This window comes from Schistocerca piceifrons, chromosome 2 (assembly GCF_021461385.2).
Source record: "Schistocerca piceifrons isolate TAMUIC-IGC-003096 chromosome 2, iqSchPice1.1, whole genome shotgun sequence".
Classification (NCBI taxonomy): Eukaryota; Metazoa; Arthropoda; class Insecta; order Orthoptera; family Acrididae; genus Schistocerca; species Schistocerca piceifrons.
In genome coordinates this window covers 413,752,573-413,775,557 of record NC_060139.1, presented here as the reverse complement: position 1 = coordinate 413,775,557, position 22,985 = coordinate 413,752,573, and the positions used below count along the sequence as shown (strand labels likewise).

The window sequence follows — 22,985 nt, the reverse complement described above, 5'->3', positions numbered from 1 at the left end:
ACCTGAATCTGAGAATGAGATTTTCACTCAGCAGCGGAGTGTGCGCTGATATGAAACTTACTGGCAGATTAAAACTCCGAGACTCGAACTCGGGACCTTTGCCTTTCGCGGGCAAGTACTCTACCAACTGAGCTACCCAAGCACGACTCACAGCTTTACTTCTGCCAGTACCTCGCCTCCTACCTTCCAAACTTAACAGAAGCTCTCCTGAATCTGGATTACTGGAGGCGAGTTTGAACCGTCATCCTCTCGATTATGAGTCCGGTGTGCTAACGACTGCGCCACTTCGTTCGGTTCGTCGAAGCTGCGGTGGTACTAGCATAAACGGAGTTCCGTGTTCGAAGACGCAACATTGGTTGATGAGAGTCTTCTAGATCTCCAGCGATTACGTCTTCTACCATTCCAGGCACCGCACGGAGACAGTAGCGCGCCGATCTGTGTACACAGCTTGTCTACTTTTGCCCCCAGCGAGTCGAATTCCGCGCGCTCGACTGTTGGTGCTGCTGTCGCTCTACTGCATCGCACTATCAGTGCACTAACTTGTGCGGATGCGATGGCATCTTGAATCTGATCTGCCATCCCCGCCAACGCGTCTAACGACATTTCCGTGCGTAGGTAATCGGCTGCTCTACAATGTGCGTAGCAAGTTGTCAGCAAAGGTAATTGTATCGACTCAGCTCCGCAGATGACGCAGATTTTGTGACGGCTTACGATCACCGATATCTTCCTGCGTCAGCATCTGTCTGATCCGCATTTCTTGCGGCACAGCGGCTCTCAGGATTAATTCCGATCGGAGCTTTTCGTATGAATTTTTGTGCGGTGGCAAAGTGACCACGTCTTGTACCTCTGCAGCATAGCAACGGTCGGCCGTAATTACTTTGTAGTTAAACGGGCTTCGACTTGAGGAAAGCCGGCCAGCGTGGCCGAGCGGTTCTAGGCGCTTCAGTCTGGAACCGCACGACCGCTACGATCACAGGTTCCAATCCTGCCTCGGGCATGGATGTGTGTGATGTCCTTAGGTTAGTTAGGTTTAAGTAGTTCTAAGTTCTAGGGGATTGATGACGTCAGATATTAAGTCCCATAATGCTCAGAGCCATTTGAACCTTTTTTGAATTTGAGAAAATCGTATGGTCTGGTTGTTCCGCCAAAACGAAGGTGAATGGTTCACTAGTTAACGCGTCTGTCTCTGCATGATATTTAATTTCTGTAGCAGTTACGCAGTCTCCTTCTTCAGCCCAGCTCATCTCGGTGTCGCCACTTGTCGTGATTAGCACTGCTTAAGCAAACCGACCGTTGCTTGGGGTAAACAAAACCGAGTCTGGAGGTTTCAAGAAAAAAAATTATTTTGGTAAAGGTGTCGGGATTGAACAGATTGGGCAAGCGGTTACTCTCTGAGTAAGAATCCGAACGTTCAATTCGCAGGTGAAATGTTCTGGCCGTGCGTGTAACTCAGTAAGAGGCCAAACAGACACTGTATCCCTAAGAGTCTGTTACCCAAGGAATATAAAATGAATGAAATAAACAGCATCATATAAACTTTCATACGTCGTCGAATAAACAATACAGAACAGCGTAAAAAGTGTTTAAAAACAGCGCTCCTGGTGGTTGGCGTGGAAGCTGTTTGACATCTGCGACTCATTTGATAACACAGACCACACACACGACATTGCATCACCATACACAACTTCGCCGGTTGGCACGATCGTCTTAGGAGACGCTACAAGGGGAACACAACACCCAGACAACGAGTAGAGAAAGTCTCCAACCTGACCGGGAATCGAACCTGGGCCTCTTCATTTAGAAATCCACCGAGCTGACCCCACACCTACCGAGGCACGGATGACACTTCTAAAAAAAAGTTTAAAAAGTCAGTTGAAAATAAATCGCCAGTACTGTTGTGTTCCAGGGGACTCCTGTAATACAATGTATGTTCACCGATGAGCAGCTGGACTCAATTGAACAGATCAGTTATCTTTGATGTATGAAACAGTGCAGTAGTTTACCTACTATCTTTCCATTCTTATAACTGTACAGAGTGAGCAAGTGAAACTTCTTGCAACAAATATCTTTTAATTCATCATGATATTGGCTTTGACGAATAGCTGGCAAGGTTCCACAAGCCGTCAGTGTGTTCACAGCTTCAGAGCTGCGAAAGAGTTTTATTGGGTCAGTTCTACTCTGCAGTAAAAATGTAGCTTCGTTCTATTAGAAACACAAATTTGATTACTGGTTATCAGTTGATAACAATGTCATGGAAACATGATATCCATTACTTTGTGATCTGCTTGGGGCTACTTATTAATATTAAAATAGATTATAAGTATATTTAATCTATGTTTAAAACATTAAAAGATAGTTGAAGTGAAATTCACAACCTTTTACGAAGAAACGATGCAAATATGACATTAAGTGCATAATAAAAATACATTTTTCTGAGCTAAAATACCTGGATTCATGACTGCTGTAAAGTTCTCCTTAAAGTTCAGGAAAAAGAAACTGACTTGTCATTACAATCCTGGCCCTAATACTATCTATCATCAGACCAATATCTAATCTAAAGGATTGAATCTGTCTCTGGATATTCCAGAAAGCTTCAACAAGAGTCGAAGAAAATAACCTCTCTCTACAATATTTTGCATCATCGAAATAAACGAATAAAAAACTTCTGACCTTCCTTCTAAGACAAAATGACGATTCATTATCAGACACTAATGCCAATGTCTTGTTAATGTGCCTGTCCTTTGTTTGTCGTCATCTTTGCTAGATGGTTGTCGTTACCGTAGTTCACTGCTATGATAATCCTTCTTTATTATAATAGTACATGTTCTTGGTCTACTTTTGTGATTTTTTTTCCTCCAGCATTTTACTTCCAAGATGTTCCTCCTAAGACTTTTATCAAATTGTTATGTCGAATTAGATATCCAGCTAATTTAGATTTCTTCTCTGGTTCATATTCATGCTCTTTTGTCTTCAGTTTCTTTCAGTATTTGTTTTTGGTATTTTCTTTGACTCCAGGATGTATTTCTGCTCTTCTCCACATCCTCTAATTGTTTCTTTTCACGTTCGCCCAGAATCAATTCCTCACAACGGTAACTTAAAATGCTCCAGACATATACCTCGATGAACGTCTTTCTTGTTCCTATATTAAGGTGGCTGATTATTAATAAATTACCCTTGTTTCTTAGGATTTGTTTGGTTATTGTAATTATTCATTTACTATCCATTATACATTTGCTGTCATCAGCTATGTTACTTTCCAAGTAAAGTAAGTAACTGCACTAGTGCTGTATTTCTTATCTTAATGTTAGCCCTTACTTGTCTCTTCGATTTATCTATCACCATTATTTTTTGTCTTGTTCGTATTTATTGTCAGTTTATTGCTACCTAAAGCTATGTCAGAAATCAGTCATTCCGACTTAAGGCAATATGAAATGTAGTGAAACGAGAGACAGGACAGCCGGCCAAAGAACTGGATAAAATTGCTATTGATTTAAATGGAAGGGTACAAAATGATGAGTCACAGGTGGCAGATGCGTTTAATAATAATTTCTTAAATACAGCAGAAAAGATAGGAACAAACAGTCCAAGAGAAAAAAACACAGAAATATAAAGAAAAAGCAACTCTCGTAAAGTTACATCATATTTAGGTATGACTGACGTGTCCCACTGAAATTAAGAAAATTATGTATTCCCTTCGAAAAAAAGTGACAAACCTGTTATGCTGTCACAGCAGGCAAAGAGATAAGATTTCAACATTGTGTACCCCAGGTGGCGGATAGGGAGTTAGAGGAGTCGTCATCGGCTTACCGGTGTACTTGAGCGAAAAAAAGGACATCATCTCTTGCTGACCAAACAGAACTTAACCGAAGAACATCTAGAGGCACCTCTCGATCTCAACAATCGAATTTTAATTTTGTGATCGTATACTAAAGACCACCCCCTCTTATAATTCAGCTTGTAAAATTGGAATGATGGAACAAATACTAAAAACGCAACTACCCTAAGCCACGGGCGCATGTCAAGTTGCTCCCGATCATCGGATACTGGGGGATCGGGAACATGATGCAGAGAACGCTCAGAGCTTCTCAAAATACCTTCGCCCAAAATGAAACAACATTTTAGTCACTATGTAGGTAGCCTGTTTGTATGTTGGCAGCGCTATAGACTGTGTCAATATCGCTGACAGCGCTATTCACCCTCGACGACAGATTGGTTGGATGGACTAGCACCGAGCGAGTGGATAGGGAAGTGTACGGACGTGATATTCTTAGTGGAGACTCTGTGTTGGTAGGACATGCATTGCGAAATGAGGATGGATGTTGTTGATAATGTTTGGGTAGTGGAATTATTGACAACTGCACTATGTGATCAAAAGTATCCGGACACGTGGCTGAAAATGACTTACAAGTTCTTGGTGCCCTCCATCGGTAATGCTGGAATTCTGTATGATGTTGGCGCACCCTTAGCTCTGATGACAGCTTCCACTCTCGGAGGCATACGTTCAGCCAGTTGCTGGAAGGTTTCTTGGGGAATGGCAGCCCATTCTTCACGGAGTGCTGCACTGAGGAGATGTATGGGTGTCGGTCGGTGAGGCCTGGCACGAAGGCGGCGTTCCAAAACATCCCAAAAGTGTTCTATGGGGTGCAGGTCAGGACTCTGTGCAGGCCAGTCCATTACAGGGATGTTATTGTTGTGTAACCACTCTGCCACAGGCCGTGCATTATGAACAGGTGCTCGATCGTGTTGAAAGATGCAATCACCATTCCTGAATTGCTCTTCAACAGTGGGAAGCAAGAAGGTGCTTAAAACATCAATATAGGCCTATGCTGTGATAGTGTCACGCAAAACAACAAGGGGTAAAAGCCCCCTCCATTGAAAACACGACCACACCATAACACCACCGCTTACAAATTTTACTGTTGGCACTACACACGTTGGCAGATGACGTTCACCGGGCATTCGCTGTACCCACACCCTGCCGTCGGACCGCCACACAGTGTACCGTGATTCGACACTCCACATGAAATTTTTCCACTGTTCAGTCGTCCAATGTTTACGCTCCTTACACCAAGCGAGGCGTCGTTTGGCACTCGCTAGGTCTCCAAGAAGATTTTGACACAAATAATGTTCAGAGACGCTGTTCAACTCCAGTGTAATGAATATTGTTTTAGAGATGTCGCTGAAAATGTAGTACGGTTACACTAACACACAACTGGCATTTGCGAGCTAATTGTTGTCTAACACGCTCAAAACAACCAGATGCTTCACGAAGAGTGGCTGTAGCCTTAGTCAAACGGGTAACCAGGTCTTCTGAAGTGTCTGTTGGTGCCTTGTACGGAAAACGCTTCATTTCCCCAATAAAAGGAAATCCATAGGAGTGAGGTCGCCAGATAGTGGTGGCCACGATACTGAAACACCGCTCCCAAACGAAGAACAGAGGAAAACATCGTCTAAATGTTCTCTGACATCAACGGAAAAGTTTGGCAGGGCCCCGTCGTGCTGGAGCCATAATCTTTTGCCTGCCTTCTGGTGAGACATTCTCTATTTCCAGTAGTACTTCAAGGAGAAACACAGCAATTTCCTCCACCAAGTGTGTCAGACAGAAGACACGACCCCATCACATGGGCGTCAACAGTACCAACCCACACATCTATGGCAAATAGTTGCTGGTGGTAGGGTACACGAATCGCCAACTACGAAACACGGTTATAAAGCCTGTTGAATATTTCTTCTCTTGTGAAGGCAATCTCATCAGCAAACAAAACTCACGTTTGGAAGTCAGGAACATTTACAGTTTGATGTAGATACCATTGGTAGAATTGGTAGAATTGCACACGCTGATAAAAGTCATCAGCTGACAGATCTCGTTCCTTCTAATACTCGAATAGATACATGGCCGCCTCGTATAGGACTTGCATGAATTGGCGTTGGAGGTACTAAGTTCCTTGGCTGTGGATCGTGTGCTGGTGCTGGGGTGGTTCTCAGTTGGCTGTAACAAATATTCCTGAAACTGAACAGTTCGCACGCCGTTCGGTCTTCCAATTTCCCGTCGGTCTGCTCTAATGGTTCAAACGGCTCTGAGCACTATGGGACTTAACTGTAGTGGTCATCAGTCCCGTAGAACTTAGAACTACTTAAACCTAACTAACCTAAGGACATCACACACATCCATGTCCCAGGCAGGATTCGAATCTGCGACCGTAGCGGTCGCGGGGTTCCAGACTGTAGCGCCTAGAACCGCTCGGCCACTCCGGCCGGCTCTGCTCTAATGGATCGTACTTCACAATCACGCTCATCAAATGTTTTAAATGTGGCATGATACGCACACAGTAACGCACACAGGCGCCTTGCTACTCGTCATAAAAGATATGCACGTCAGCTAAATCGGCTAGGGTGTTAATCGGCCATTAAGAGTGTATAAAGATCAGTAGAAACTTTCATGTAAACACAACGTAATATAAATGATAATAACGTAATTGTTTATCCAGGAACGTGGACATTGCTAGCAGTAAGGAAAACTTATCCTTCCTATCAGAAAGATGTAATTGTGTTGCATATTCCAGTTTCAATGCGTTGCTAATTTGGTAGGAGGAGTAGGAAACATCCTGGCTAGCGACTTAAGAGCGTAAAAGATGACTTGAAGAAAAAAGGCGCAACAACAGCACACACTCGTGTAAGGTTCGTGGAAATTTTTGCAGCGCCATCGCCAGCCCTGGGTTAACATAGCCGTCAACTGTGTTAACAAAGCGTTGATTCCACTGCTTTTGATTGAAACAAAACCTTATATCCATGTTATATCTGTTGCTGCAATTAGGAGATGGGGGGGGTGGGGGTACACAAATCATGCTCTGCATCTGAATAGGAATAGGAGGGCGAATGACAGATTAGACCGGTATAAAGTTCATGGAAATAAACAATGTAGCACCTTACAACCTACATTTTCAGAATAATCTTGCAGGAAGTGTAAGAGGGACAGAAGCACATAAGGCAAAACCCCCTTCATTGCTGGAGTCAGAGTGGCACGTGTTTTTAAGTGAGAGTCAGGCTAAAGACAGACAGTATTGAGAGAAATTAGAACACAATGGGACCGTAATATATTTAACAGTTTTTGGAGAAGTAAAATTATTTCGATTCATCACAACATTAGCGGGCTCAAAAATAAGGTAGATGATGTTCTTGTTTGACTTGCAGATGTGGAAAACCCTCAAGTGGTAGGCATTCTGTATCTCATTCTTTTAGTGCAGAATTAACATGGGAAACGGAGGTGTTGCAACATATATAAAAGTACGGCACAAAATCAGAAATATTTAAACAATTTTTATTCAAATCAGAACCTAGAAACATATGCTTGCGAGTTGTTACTCCAGAATCCTTCTCTTGTAATTGTAACAGTCTACAGATCCCCTTCAGGAAACTTTGAGCGATTTATGACAAACGTGGGTACATTATTGAGCTACCTAAGAGACAAGAAGAAACAGGTAGTAGTTTATGGAAATCTAAACGTGAATTTCTTAAAAGATACAGGCAGGAAAAATGAACTGGAATCATTAATTGGCTGTTTCAGTCTGTTGTAAATGCTACCTTTCCCAACTTACGTGCAGCACGAGAACAGGGCACTGATTGATAACATTTTTATAGGCTGTGCTCAGGCTGAATGTGTATCCAATTGTTAATGGACTCCCTGATCACCAATCACAAAAAATGGAAATAAACGATGTAGAATCCTACAGCTCTGATTCACATTCATACAAAGCAGCGACATTTATTAAAGAGAACGAAGTATAATTTTTAAAAAATAAGTTAAAAGAGATAGTAACAGGTGAGGTATACATATAAAGATGATCTAATGTGAAATTCTGTATATTCCACAGTAAATCTGTGTCAATACTTGAAAGTAACTTTCCCAGAAAGTTATAAAGGAAATCTATTAAGAAATAAGTAAGCCATGGATAACCAATGAGACGAAACTTTCTTGTAAGAGGGGAAGAGGAAGTCCTATAGAGGCCAGGAAACGTGTAGATCCGACGTGACTTGTATTCTACAAAGAATATGGAAATATTTCAGGGGAAGTCTTTAAAATATCGAGAAATATGGATGTCCGATCAGAAGCTAGTAATGCAGATAATAGGAGTAAAATTATATGGAATATTGTGAAACAAGAGACAAGACAATCAGTCCAGTCAGCGTAGAAGGTACAGTAACAATTAAACTAAATGACAATGTTGTGACTGGTAATCCACTAGTTGCAAGTATTTTTAACAGTCGCTTTCTAAACATAGAAGCAGAAATAGAAACATATGGCTCAGTTGAAGAAGCAAGAGAATTTATTGAGAATTAATAGAATTACAAAATTCTTTAAAAAGGCACATTTGATGTTAGTGAAATGTCAAACACAATTCTGAAAAATTTGCTCAAACTTAGTAAGTCGTTTCCTTAGCGATGAATGTAACGCAGCAGTAGCAGAAGGAATTTTCCAAAACAAATTGAAATATGCAATTGTTAAAGGTCTTTATAAGAAAAGTAAGAAGAGAGACTTAAATAATTATAGTCCAGTTTTCTTACTGATCACTTTTTACAAAATATTCAAAACGGTAATGTACTCAAGAACAGCTTCACATTTAAATAGAAACAATTTACTTATCACAGTTTGGATTCCAGAAGAGTTTCTCGACTGAGAATGTTATTTATAAATTCACTCACCAGATATCACAAGCTTTTAATAACAAAATCTCGCCAGTTGGTGTGTTTTGTGTGTTTCCAAGGCGTTTGTTTCTGTACATTATGTTAAGGAGCTGATGATATACGCACAATCAGAATGCAAGGGATTGTGCTGTGTAATTCAAAAAATGTTGAAAGAAGAGATAATTTTAGCGACTGGGGAGATATCGCGAACGGAGTGACTTAAGGTTTAATTTTGGGTACACTCTATTCCTTATATATGTGAATAACCTTATATTAACATTTATCACACAGATCTGGTACGTCTTGCAGATGATACTAGCGTTATAATAAAACACTGTGGACAGAAAGCAACAGAAGGGACTGTTAATGATGTTTTCCAAAGGGTTATTAAGCGTCTCTTAAAAAATGAACTCCCCCTGATGACGTTACGAGAAAACGCACTATATTCAGTTTTATATAACAAATAGAAGCATACCAATTACTGATGCTGCACATGAACAGGACTTAATAAAAAGGGTAGAATGCTCCTGATATTTTGGTATAGATATTGATAAAAGTTTAAACATTAAGGAGCGTATTATTAAGCTTTTCAAACAAGTAACTTCGGCTAGTGTCACATTTCATATAATTGCTAGTCTTGGGAACAAACGAATCAGTTTCCTGATATACTTCGCTTATGACCACTGAATAATGTCTCATGGAATAATTTTCTGGGGTAACTCACCTTTCAGGAAGAAAATATGTTTGCACAGAAGCGAGCAGTAAGAACAATATGTAGGTATCTCTTCAAGAAGTTAGGCATTCTAACTGCGCCGTCACGATACAGATATTCACTAATAAAATTCGATATAAAAAGACCATCACAATTTGAGAAGAATAATAATGTTGATACCTACATCACTAGAGGATGAAATGAGCTTCCTTGCTTGTTATTGAAGCTGTCAGCGACTCAGAAAGGAGTTCACTAAGCAGAAACAAAATATTTGATCATTTGGTCATTACCATAAAAGTTTGATAGGTAGTGAGCCAAGTGTTAAATTCAACTTAAAACTTTTATCCTGGACAACTGCTTTTATTCCATGGACGAATATTTATTCAAAAATTGGCAGCCTGTAAAAAATACTAGTTTTTAAGTGTAACTGCATGATTAGGACTAAAAAGTAATATGTTCATTACTGAACTGATATACATGAGTGTCAACTGAATCGTTCCACATCATTTCGATAAAACAATCGTTGAAATGATCTATGGAACATATAACTAAGTAAGTAACTAACGAGGCAGTAAAAAAAAAGAAAAAAAAAGAAACTGTGAACTTTGGCCTAAGGGATTACCAGCGTTAAACGTTTCAAGGAGCCCTAGCGGGGAAACGGTGCACCTGTTGTATTTGAGTGACGTAGCTGAAGCGTTTATCTCTTCTAATAACTCTACAAATTTGTATATGCAGATTTTTTACACCCTGTGTAGTCCACAACCTGGAAAGACTGCTACATCAGATTACGGTTGAGAGCATGAAACCTGTTTTGCAACTTCATCAAGTCGATTTGTAATTTAGAATGGATCAACAACAATCGCGGTGAAACAGATCAATGGCAGAGTTTCTGAACGCAGTGATGAGAACGTGTCTCGATAGCATCCAGATGAAGCGCGCCCTTTACGAGAGGTCGCCCACATCAAGTTGCAGAGCTGAAAGAGAGAGAGAGAGAGAGAGCGTGAGAGAGGGAGGGATACGTACGCTGGCGATGCTGGTGTGGTTGGCGAGCATGAGCCCACTGACGCGCGACGCCGGCGGCAGGTAGGGGGAGCGCCTGGCCAGCACCACCTGGATGCTGGCGGGGCCCCACGGGATGAAGCGCGCCAGCCGCCGCTCGCGGATGCGCGACAGCGATCGCTCCACCTCGCTGGGGTTGTCCGCCCCCTGCCAGAGCAAAGTGGCATGTCGCAGTGTGGTAATACCAGCGCCAATCGTCTCATTTAACAGGAGGTGCGGCCCCAGAGGTGTTAACAACATTCAAACTGAGTGAGTGGCCTAAGCTCATCATACAAAACACCAGTTACAACCTTAAGAGAGCACACTAATTGGTATTGATAGCTGTAGATGGAGCAGAATCCGGCACAGATATAACAAATGGCAGTGAAGTTGGACCGGGTGGTTATAATCAAAGTGCAGCTACTCAGGCGTCCAGTGTGTTCTATAATAATAATAATGGCGTGGAACTAGGGCCTCCCGTCGGGTAGACCGCTCGCCTGGTGCAAGTCTTTCGATTTGACGCCACTTCGGCGACTTGCTCGTCGATGGGGATGAAATGATGATGATTAGGACAACACAAGACCCAGTCCCTGAGCGGAGAAAATCTCCGACCCAGCCGGGAATCGAACCCGGGCCCTTAGGATTGCCAGTCTGTCGCGCTAACCACTCAGCTACTGGGGGTGGACTGTGCTGTAATCACCATATGGTATCAAAGTTTAGTAGATATTCATACAATGAAGGCTTTCACGACCGGATGGTACTGTTGTTGATAATTCTTCCGGGTTATATGGCCGTGGTAGATATTCTGATGCGTTAGTTCAAAAATGATTTACACTGGAGAAAAATTAGTTCCACTTTTGGCCACTAGGTGCAAATCTGGCGCTGTACAGTATCTCGTAGATTCCGGTGGTCATTTGAATAAATTGTATAAGCATCGGTTAATAATATCAACATTAGCCCTTCTCATTTGTGCGATATTTCCTCCCTATGTATCATTAATAATCCATTACATATGGAAACATTTCTATATGTCTTCCTTGCATTCGCAGCACCAGATTTGCAACAGGTGGCCTCGATGATTTTTTTGCAGCCTAAATCGGTTCCGTTTTATCGCATTAGAATATATACCAAGTTTTGGTGCCGTACGATAGTTACAGTTTACATTGAACCTTTGTGAGTAGTCGTACTTCAGTGATAACCACCAAGTATGTACGTGTATGTCCCACTCGGTTATATTCAATCACGGACTTAAGATGTGTCCTAGTAGAGGCATGACATAATAGTGAAAAGAACCTATCGTGTTTCGAATTACTCGTGACTGCACTTTTAATGGTGTGGACCGACCTACTGGTGTATCGACGAGCACTGTCCGACGCGTTCTTAAGGAGTGGTGTACTACTCGCAGTCACGCAACACGGTGAGAGATCATTGATCGTAAAAAGACTGACTGGCAGAGACCGGGGACGAGTGTCAGGCCTTGTTCAGTGACAGTCGGCTTCAAATCAGAAGGCACTGTTGTCAGAGAAAGAAGGTACACCACGACCATTTCCGTAATAGACAATTTACTAACATGACTTATATGGGAACTATTTCAGACAGAATAAATACATTATTTAAAAAACATTCAAATGACCATTGCGTTCACTAATAACAGTCTACTACAAACTAAACTGAGGGGCACGATTGGCAAGTGCAATGATGGGTGTTTAAATTCAGGTGTATATAAAATATCGTACCAAGAAATTGGAAATTTGTGGTAAGGACTCTGGGACCAAACTCTGAGATCATCAGTCCCTAGGCTTACATACTACTTAACCTAACTTAAACTAACTTGCGCTAAGGACTACACACACACTCATGCCCGAGGGAGGAATCGAACTTCCTACGGGGGAAGCCACGCGATTGGTGACAAGACGCCTGAGACCGCACGGCTACCCCGTGCGGCCTATCGTACCAAGACTGTGACAAGCAATATGTGGGACAGACAGGAAGCAACTTTGCTTTGCGGTTTAAGGAAAATACATTAGGTGTGTCTCCCAGAAAATCACTTTTCGCTCAACATCTGACGCAGAACAAGCATTCAGATGATTTCATTGGCGATAGTTAGAGAATTCTTCATGACACAGCTAAGGGAGTACTAGTAAACCTCCCTTTAGTAGATGGGAAGTTACGCACATTTTAAAAATAAACCAATATCGTTGTTGAATGAACTGTTTGATTGTGGGCAAATATACTTCTTTGAACTTTCTGACAAAATATACTTCTTTGAACTTTCTGACAATTTACCATAAGACTGCTGCAGCATCCCTCTAAACTTTTATAATAAGGAAATTAATAGCTCCATTCATTATCACTTATGACTTTAGTCACTAATACTACTCAAGAATATTATTGCCGTACATATTATCGCCCCATAGTTAGGCCATGTATGGCCATTTAAATTTTCTCTTGCATGTATCCAGTGGCACCAGGGTATAAAACATGCAGATGACAGTTTGTAGTGAAGGTGATTCGTTTGTCGCGATCATCGACGATCAGATGGCGCTTAGGACGTTTGTCTGTTCACCGTTTATGTTGACCCTGCTGGCAGTAGCTGTGCCAAGATTAGAAATGAACAGTATTAACAACATTCACTGTAGTGTACAACCATGCCCCACCGACTCCTATTGAATAGCTTCTGCCATTTAAACGCTGTCGCACTGTGGGACTGCGGGAAGAATTTTTTTCCGCAAGAATAAACAAATGCTGTCACAGCGAGGATATACGAGGACTGTTCTCAGAGATAAGTGTTGGTCAGTCGTTAATTGATGTGCTATGTGGGGCATTCTCTTGTAGTCGTGCGCCGTGTGACAGCACTTTACTTGTAAGAACATTGGGGTGTCCGCTGTTACTTACTTTCCCTCGCCGGTTCCCGAACATAAACATGACGGTGTTGCCATCTAGGACATGAGTTCGTTCTCTTTTCTGGGTAAGTAATACAGAGACTAGACAAATTATTTATGCGCAAACTGTTATAATTACCTCACTTTCGAAGCCAGTTTCCTACATTTACTTTGCAGATCACTAAAAGCGTCTAACTTTTATGTTCACGGTCACTACACGATCGGTATGTAGAAGACTGGAGAATATAAAGTTTGTGCTCGATTTTCTACGCTAACTTCCGCGAGACAGACAAAATATTGCACCAAGTGCCGGTTCAACGTGTTTAGCATTACTATTACACTCGTCGTTGACCAAGTCTGTAACAATTTATCCTTAGCACATAACGGATGTCATCTATTAAAGTAACTTGACAAGCATCCCATACACATGATCAAATTGCAATATGATCAGTGCCAATGTAATGAAAGCATCTTCTTCCATAGACAAACTGTACTATCCCAGTGTCCAACCAACGAATGCTTTATCTGCAACTGAGCATACAGGTTATTCCGAAATTCCCGTTACAAACTTATAGGACTTGTAGAGAGGACTGAGTGGATAAAATTTTGAATTGGAAACGTATCATTTCGTGCTACAAATCTCAAAACAAATTGGTAACGCGACCACTTTTGCAAGTAATTTACCAGGCGTGACACAGTACAAAACTTGTTCAACAATTCCACTCATTCATAACCAAAGAAACAAAAAGGAAACTTAATCAGTTTCCACAAACAGTGTTGTTTACAATACGGGTTCTTCCAATTCAGGTGTAGCACGTCTCTTCAGAACAAAACAGTCACGCCTGCGACGATGAAGTTATCCCTTTTTCAAAGCTGTGGCGAAATGGGCATGTGATGGAGTCGGACGTTGTGGATAACGACGAGCATCTCTTCCATGATTGTGAGCTTCACCATTCAGAAGGATCATGTCGGTGTACTCTGCAAACGTGTACTCAGCTATGTTGTTCTAACACTTGTAGCGTCCCCACACGAAAGGACATGTGAAATTGGACAAACAACCATCAACAACAATCATTACGACTCGTGTATGATGTAAATTACGTGACATTTGTAATATGAGAGAAGCTTTTGTACCAAAATAATTTAGTCCCCCTTAAACATCCAACAACCACCACAACAACAACACCAAAATAATAATTATCATAACTGTATGACGTACCAGAGAATAAAACATGTGCTGCCGCAATGTTAATCGCAGAAAGAACAATAGGTTATAGTGTGAGATCTTCATGCTGTTCATATTGTTAAGAGCGGCATTAAAAAATTTCGCTCTCTTTTTGCGTTTGTGATCGGACGAATTTATAGTTAGTAAAGACTCCTGTAGAACAAAAGATGTGGAAAAGTTACAAATATTTTAATATACATATTAAAATACGTTTTGAAATTATTTAATGTATATTGGTAACACTCCATGTCGACTAATCCACCCCTTTCCAGAATTTAACCACAATCTAATGGATACAGCCACGATACTCTTTGGTGTGAAAGTTGTTACTGTTTGACAACTGGTGTGACACTAGCACTCCAAGCGGTGAGAAAGCAGACTATCACGTGCACTGTATGCGTAATGTTCGTGTTTAATTACTTTCTACTTACTTAACAAATAGTTGTTATAATTGTGCATTCCACGCGTTAGTAAATTACCAAAAGACATGAATTATCGTGAAATACGTGTAAAACCAGGCGACTCACACTGATTAAGTGACATAAGTTACAACTTGTTAATGAAGAAATACTTTCGAATATGCGTATATCTGCAGCTTACTCCACCGAAATCAAGAGAATACCAACATGAATTTCATGCATGCAAAGCCTATATTTCTGTTGTTATTACCATAGACACTCTCCTTGACACGTCCATATTTTTTTATGATGTCTAATTATTCGCCCATTCTTACACTTCTCTCTGCGTTCTAATACATGAATAACTTTATAAATATAATTACTTTGCCTTCAAAAGCGAATATGTTGAAGATTCTTGCCGTTTGCGGCTCAAATTGAGCAACAGTTGTGGAACTGGTTTCTTCTGTGTTGGGAAACAATTTTATTCCTTTTGACAATTTATTATCAATTCTATGTCGTTTTCTCCTAAGCTACAGCTATGGTGGCTTATTTCGTGCACCAAATAATTTAGGTATTACGTTTTATATACGTTTCTTACGTTCCAAAATCATTGATTTGGCTGAAATTTTATCGAACAAAACTCCACTTTGTTGAGTACACATGCAATGTCTTTATGTAAAAAGTTAGCTCTTTCGGCGTTTACTAACAATTTTTACTATGAAAGAAAAACGCCATTATTCGTTGAATATCTGTTCGTTACTAGAGAATGAACGGTCCCGTAATGTACCGCTGCATACCTTCCAGAGCACTTAGGAAACTAAATAATTACAAATGTGGTGTCATTTTATAGTTATTGTCAATTTTTATGGCACTGCATAGACTCATTATCGTAAAAACTATGTTACAAACCAGTATAAACGATAGTATTCATATTCATTCGATATTGTATTCAGAAGTGTCGTTTGCTGATCGCTTGGGGCGCTGCCGTCGCTGTCGTTAACAGAAACCAGACGGAGTGTCGCCACTATTATGTTAGACTGTGATTTAGGCCTCTTTACTGCAACAACAGGAACATCGCTGGCTAGCTGCAGTCGCCGCCATTACGCGGGATATTTGGAATTATTTCAACTGCGCAAACGACGCGGTACTTGTAGTGAAGTAATTTAAATATTTGCTCTTCCGGCACTGCAGCGGCGAGAATATTATCTTTTCAGATTTTTTTCGGTTGACTGAAAAAAAATTGCACAGATAGACTTTGGCCTGAACTTACGCAGGAACATAGAATCTTGTTTGGAGATTTCTAGAATTTTTCTCAGTTAAAGACATTTACGTAAGGAACTCACATTAATCAATAACATCAGCATTTCTAGTATTTTCAGTTTATTTAACCTGGGTAACAATTCTTCATTCACGATTATGTGACAGACTTTGTAGTTCTGTCCAACATACGTATATTGTGCATGACGTAAAAGCAAATCTCTCTTTATAAATGAAAGACATTATTTTCATTTCAAGAATGACTCGTATGCAGAAGAAATAATAGTAATATTTAATGTATTCAAGTTTGAAGATTATTTTTCAAACAATAAATTAAAAATTAAGTTACATCCAGAAACAGGAGAGGAGGTATAAAATGTCGCCCAATAGCGTGGGGCGCGAATAACTGTTTTTCATGAAAGTTATGTAATTTATAATTTTATATTTGTTTATGTATATACATATTTCAGTATTAACTGTGACATAATGTTTCTCTCACATGTATCCCATGAGAGGTGTTAAAACCAAAACATTGCATTAAAACAAGCGTTCAGTGCATAGTGCTGTGGAATATGGAAAAAACCGCAAATTGGCGTTCATAAGAAGAAGAACAACACCAAAAATGCAACAGGAGCGTAATATGTAAGAAATTGTCCACGCAACCTGCCACTGATGAAGCCTTGTAGAAAATAAAGGCGAAACGCGTATGGCACTAAAATTGTGTTTTATTCAGTTGCTGTCAGACGGTCCATAGGTAAAAATTATCAATACACCGTAATAAGAATTATTGTACTTAATGAACAAAAGTATGCTGTATGCAGAAAACCGAACATTGAAGGGCTGTTACTGCAATATTCTGCGGTGGCCTCAATGCTGTTTTCAGTCACTTACACTAAAGATTTGATACTTTTACCTAAACTACTGGGTAGTACCACAACAGGGACAACGCCGTGGCTAGAATGAAGCATACTGCAGGGGCGTGGAACGTGACAGTATGTAAGGAAATTACGAAATTGTAGCTGTTAGTGTTTGGCAGTTATAGCTAGAAACAATATTACAACTGAGTATAGCGCACTAACACTCATATGTACGTCCACTCTTGACAGGGTCAAGTTTTAATTTGAGTACTCTAACTACAGTCAGTATTAGAGTGTTTACAAATAAAAGATACAGACCGTAAAATTTAGTTTAGGATCCATCTTGGTGTGTTTTAGTATACCCTTTTCTACAGAAATGACAAAGATTTCACAGACGAATGTTCTGCTGAAAGGTTACGTTAATTTCGATTGTATGTAACACTCATTTCACATTAAAAGCAGAAACTGTATTATTACACTGAGCAGCGCAATACCACACCACACAACAGGTATATCACCATCTAAGCTACTCACACAATCGAATATGCAATGAAATTTTTGTCTGATCTTAAGTTTATTCAAATACGAGCCAATACACTGCAATACAAGTCATTACGTTGCCTTGTCTTTCTCATAAATCAAGTTACTCTGCTTATATACAGAGCCAATTTGAGCAAAGTTAGTTAGTGGCCTCCTTGCATTTTTGGTAGTTTATTTACGATATATGTAAATAATATGTACCAAAACACCTGGCGACTTGCTCATTATCTAATATACATTCCTGGAATTTACCTTACAGTTATAGTTTTTATGACGAAATGTGCGTTAGATACGGAAAAATGGAGTTAAATAAGGAGGAGATGTTAACATTAGGCTGTGCTACGGGTCAGTCTGACACCACAACAGAGATTTCAGGGGCGGAGTCCAGTATCACACTTTAGCCATATGACTACCCATCTACACTTTGATTTAAGGGATTCAGTAACAGAGTTATTTACACTCTGTAAATTTTACTTTATTCATGAGAGACTGTCTGAAGCTATAATTTAAAATATGTAACCAACTGTTGCACATCTAAAATTTGGAAAATGATTGTCTATGAATAAAAGCATACCAACATTGTTTCACAGAATTATTTGCCCTCTCTACTTTGCAAATAAAGGGTGCCTATTACAGTTTGATGTCATTATTGGAAACAGGTAACTGTCTGCTAACAGGAAATTAGGGAACAGACCTATTTGTCTGTAATCTGTACTTTCTGATAGGAAAGCGCCCTTCATTGAAAGTTTTCAGAAAGCAATAAAAACAATTGTTGATCCTGACATCTCGTAAATGTAAAAAGAAAGATGCAACTGTATGTTAGGCTTCTCTACAGTCACAAAAATCTTTGAATATTCTTGGAATATGGTATGGTGTAAGGTACCTGCCATGGAGAACTTGAACGACACAAGCTTTCTTACACAAGCTAACAAATACGTCCCTGTACAGAAAACAAAGTACAGTTACAGAAAGTATTTAAAAATATTTACAACAGTATTCAATCTTTTTTCGAGATAAGTGCTTGCATTTATACTCTGAGCACATGCCAGGCGCGATTCCGAAAAGAAACTCAGCAACAGCGTAGCTTACATAATCATACACGAATACTGTGACTTTCAAAACATCAAAACAACCACAGAATGACTTCCCGAAACATGATGGCTATTAGTACTGAAAGGAACGCTGAATAACGTGCCACAGCCTCTCTACATATTCTCTCTCTGACAGCATCAGAAGAAACACCGCTGGCTAGCTGCAGCCGCTGCCATTACGCGGGACATTTGAAAGTATTTCAACTGCGCGAAAAACGCGCAAATTGGAGTGAAGTAATTTAAACGTGTTCTCTTCCAGCACTGCAGTGGACGAGAATATTATCTTTTCAAATTAGTTTTCTTTCTTCAGTTGATTGATTGAAATCAGTACAGATAGATTTTTGGCAAACTTACATAGGAACAGAGACTCTTGTTTGGAGAATTCGAAAGTTTTTCTCAAAAAATGGTTCAAATGGCTCTGAGCACTATGGGACTTAACAACTGAGGTCATCAGTCCCCTAGAACTTAGAACTACTTAAACCTAACTAATCTAAGGACATCACACGCATCCATGCCCGAGGCAGGATTCGAACCTGCGACCGTTGCGGTTGCGCGGTTCCGGACTGAAGCGCCTAGAACCGCTTGGCCACAACGGCCGGCAAAGTTTTTCTCAGTTAAACACATTTGCATAAGGGAATCAGATTAGTAACGTCAGAATTTTTGTATTTTCAGCTTATTTAATCAGGACAGCAATTCTACATTTAGGATTGTATGACAAGCTTTATACTTCTCTCCTGGATGGACTACGTATGTTGTGCATCATCTAAAAGAAAAATCGCTCTCTATAAAGGAAAGACATTATTTTCGATTCAAGAATGAATCTCATGCAGAAGAGATAATAATAATATTTATTTGGTGAAATTTAAAAGTTATTTTTAGCAACAAATTAAAAATGAGATTATATCTAGAAATAGGAGAAACAGCATAAACCGTTACAGACTTTTAGGACTTGTAAAGGGGACTGAGTAGATAATATTTTGAACTGGAACCCATATCCAAAAACGTCACAACCATTTGAAACCATGTTGATAACGTGACCAATTTTACAGGAAACTTATTGGATGTGACCCAGTACATCACTTGTTCTACGGTTCCACTCATTAATAACCGAAGAAACAAAAAGGAAACTTAATCAGTTTTCACAAACACTACTGTTTACAGTGCGACTTCTTCGAATTCGGGTGTATCACGTCTCTTCGAAGCAAAACAGTCACGCCTGCTGACGACGAAGTTACCCCTTTCTCGAAGACGTTGCGTAACTGTTGTGAAAAGGGGATGCGATAGAGTCGGACGTTGTGGATAACGATGATGAATACGGCGACGAGCAGCTCTTTCCATGATTGTGAGCTTCGTCATCCAGAAGGATCATGTCGGAGTACTCTACAAACGTGTACTCAGCCATGTTGCTCTAACACTCATAGACACGTGAATGAAATTTGAACCGTGTCAAGAGTGGTAGGACGATCCGACGTAAGTACCAGCCAACCATGACCACCCTCTTGCATACCTACCTAGCAAACACGTTTTCACACGGCTGTAGCACGGAAAGGTACTGAACCTATTGAATGTAATACACTGGCATTATGTTGGGCGGCAAGTACAACGCATTGCTCAATTTTATTATTCAGTTGTGTACGCCAGGTGTTGTATGCAAAAATTCTACGACTAATTTTGAATCAGCAGTTTCTTGCGTGAATGTAATATGTAAGAATAAGCAAATGCAATACCACCTTAATCCCAGGAGGACAACTAAACAATAAATCGAATATGTAAGAGACAAGTTGTTTGTTCATACTCCATAATCGATTCAGTGGGGTGCTGATTATCTTGGCAGTGCGTGTAGCGAAGCGATTTACTTAGCACCTAACGACATGCATGCATCTCATCACGTTGTTCGCGTGGGTCGTCAGCACCTCCGGCGTGGTGATAAACGACCGCGGCCTAGTAGCGTCCGAGTAGCGCGGGCAGATTACGGCGGGTAAAACGGGGTCACTCGCACTGCAGTGTGGCGGAAATCTTACCTGGCCTCCTCGACGTACATCTATTTGATGGATGTGGAGCAGTTGCTAACGATAGTCAGCAGCTCCCTTTGCTCGCTGAGCGCAGAATTAGTACCTGATTCGCACCACATGCAACTTCCGATTTTCAGCATACATCAACAGACAAATCAGTTCGGAGAGTGGGTTCATGTCAACTCCATCAGCAGTCTAGTAAGTGTGGTGCCAGTACAAGTCAACAAGCAACTTATCAAGCCAGCAATTTAGTTCATCTCCAACCTGTGTCGACTCATCTGTTTCGGCCGAATGCTCGTCTTCTGTGAATCTCCTCAAGGTTTTGGTCTAAGTTCACTCCATAAATGAGCCTCTGGTACCTTGAATTTCAGACCTCGTTACTTATTCTTTGGTCTGCCGTATCCCTTGCATTCCTCTTCGCGCTCGTTCTTCTGATACCAGTATTTCCCGAAGATTTCAGAAAGCCCGTGTCCTTCTGCAGTGTCAATGGAACATGGAAATTTTCTGACGTAATAAAACCGTGAGCTGGACCAGATTTAGAACTCGGAACTTTCTTGCCCTTCTTGGACAGTGCTCCCTCTGATCGGTTCAGGCACCACTCACGGCCTATTTACAGCTCCACCTCTGCCAGTACTTATCTGCTATATTCAAAATTTCGTAGTCTCACTCAACTGTTGACATAACAGAAGTGAATATTCAGTTTAGAACGTATTTCTTCAATTGGGAAGCGTGGTGGACATTGTGCAATGGGTTGTCATTTATACCATGCTGCTTAGTGAATCCTATAATTTCACATGAAGTAAAAATAACAGGTTAAATCTGCATGTGAAACTATTTTACTGAGCACGTTAATTCAACGGCGCAATTGTGAATTGCATCATGAAATTTCGTTTTCAAAGATGATTCCTCAACGGACAATGCTGCAAGGATGCAAGACTGGGGTAATTTACATGAACGTGAGCTATCATATCTTCCATGGCATCCGCTAGCGTTGGACATGAAGCGAACCGTTTAGTTCTGTATTGGGAACAAAATTAATGGAACGTTATCATCTTCGAGAATCTCTGATATAAACTGGTTCGTTCCTGTAAGTGGAATAGTTTAACACTCCACGGACCACCATTTACTATTTATAAACACTGACCATCAGGCTATTTTGTATATAGAAAGAAGAAGTTTCCGGGTGAGACTATTAGCTCTTGTATATCAGACTCGTCTCTCTATATATTGTTGCAACGCATATTAAGTTTTTTTAATCCCTTTAATTCCATCTCACTGCAGCCTTTCTGCAATGAAGACACTTTTACGCTACTGCTAAACTATACACTAAAGAACTATCGATCAAAGCGGTACCGTTTTACAGTGTTTTCCATTCTTTTATCCTTTCCTCTACACAATCCATAGATGCAAAATACCGTTCTCGTCCTCCCCCTTCTTAATCCGCTGCACTGTATAAACTGCTTATCTAATCTCACATGAGTTTACAAGCGCAGCGCGGGGTCGACATGTTAACGGCCACGGACCATAAATTAGCCGTGGCGTATTGCGCTATCATTCTTGCAGAGCATGGTTGCAATATATCAGAATTTTTCTCTCAGTGATTTCCAGCAAGCACCTGTTATTCCTCACAGATAAAGGAGGCGATGTCATCTTTAGCACAGTGGCCGACAGAAGTTGTATACATCTCATGTCAAAGGAGAACCGATACCACTTCATGTTAGTAACAGTTTTCTTAACTGTCTCACACCATAAGCGTTACAGAAACTACCGGTTTCGAATCCACCCACGATGAAAATTCAGGTTTATTATGATTACAAGGGCGATGTTCTTGAGGGCAATATTATAGAAATGGAAGAGAATGTAGATGAAGATGAAATGGGAGATAGGATACTGCGTGAAGAGTTTGACAGAGTACTGAAAGACCTGAGTCGAAACAAGGCCCCGGGAGTAGACAACATTCCATTAAAACTACTGACAGCCTTGAGAGAGCCAGTCCTGACAAAACTCTACCATCTGGTGAGCGAGATGTATGTGACAGGCGAAATACCCTCAGACTTCAATAATAATTCCAATCCCAAAGAAAGCAGGTGTTGACAGATGTGAAAATTACCGAACTATCAGTTTAATAAGCCACTGATGCAAAATACTAACACGAATTCTTTACAGACGAAAACTGTTAGAAAGCCGATCTCGGGGAAGATCAGTTTGGATTCCGTAGAAATGTTGGAACACGTCAGGCAATATTGACACTACGACTTACCTTAGAAAATAGATTAAGGAAAGGCAAACCT

At 40.5% G+C, this 22,985-nt stretch overlaps 1 protein-coding gene across 1 annotated transcript in view; it reads right to left on the bottom strand.

The window, feature by feature from the left end:
- The window catches only part of LOC124775434 (tubulin gamma-1 chain-like), an 86,334-nt gene that overhangs the window by 5,920 nt on the left and 57,429 nt on the right, over positions 1 to 22,985 (bottom strand). Inside the window, exon 9 of the mRNA XM_047250267.1 lies at positions 10,418 to 10,600. Within this exon, the coding sequence (XP_047106223.1) occupies positions 10,418 to 10,600 (183 nt within the window). The remainder of the gene's footprint in view (positions 1 to 10,417; positions 10,601 to 22,985) is intronic.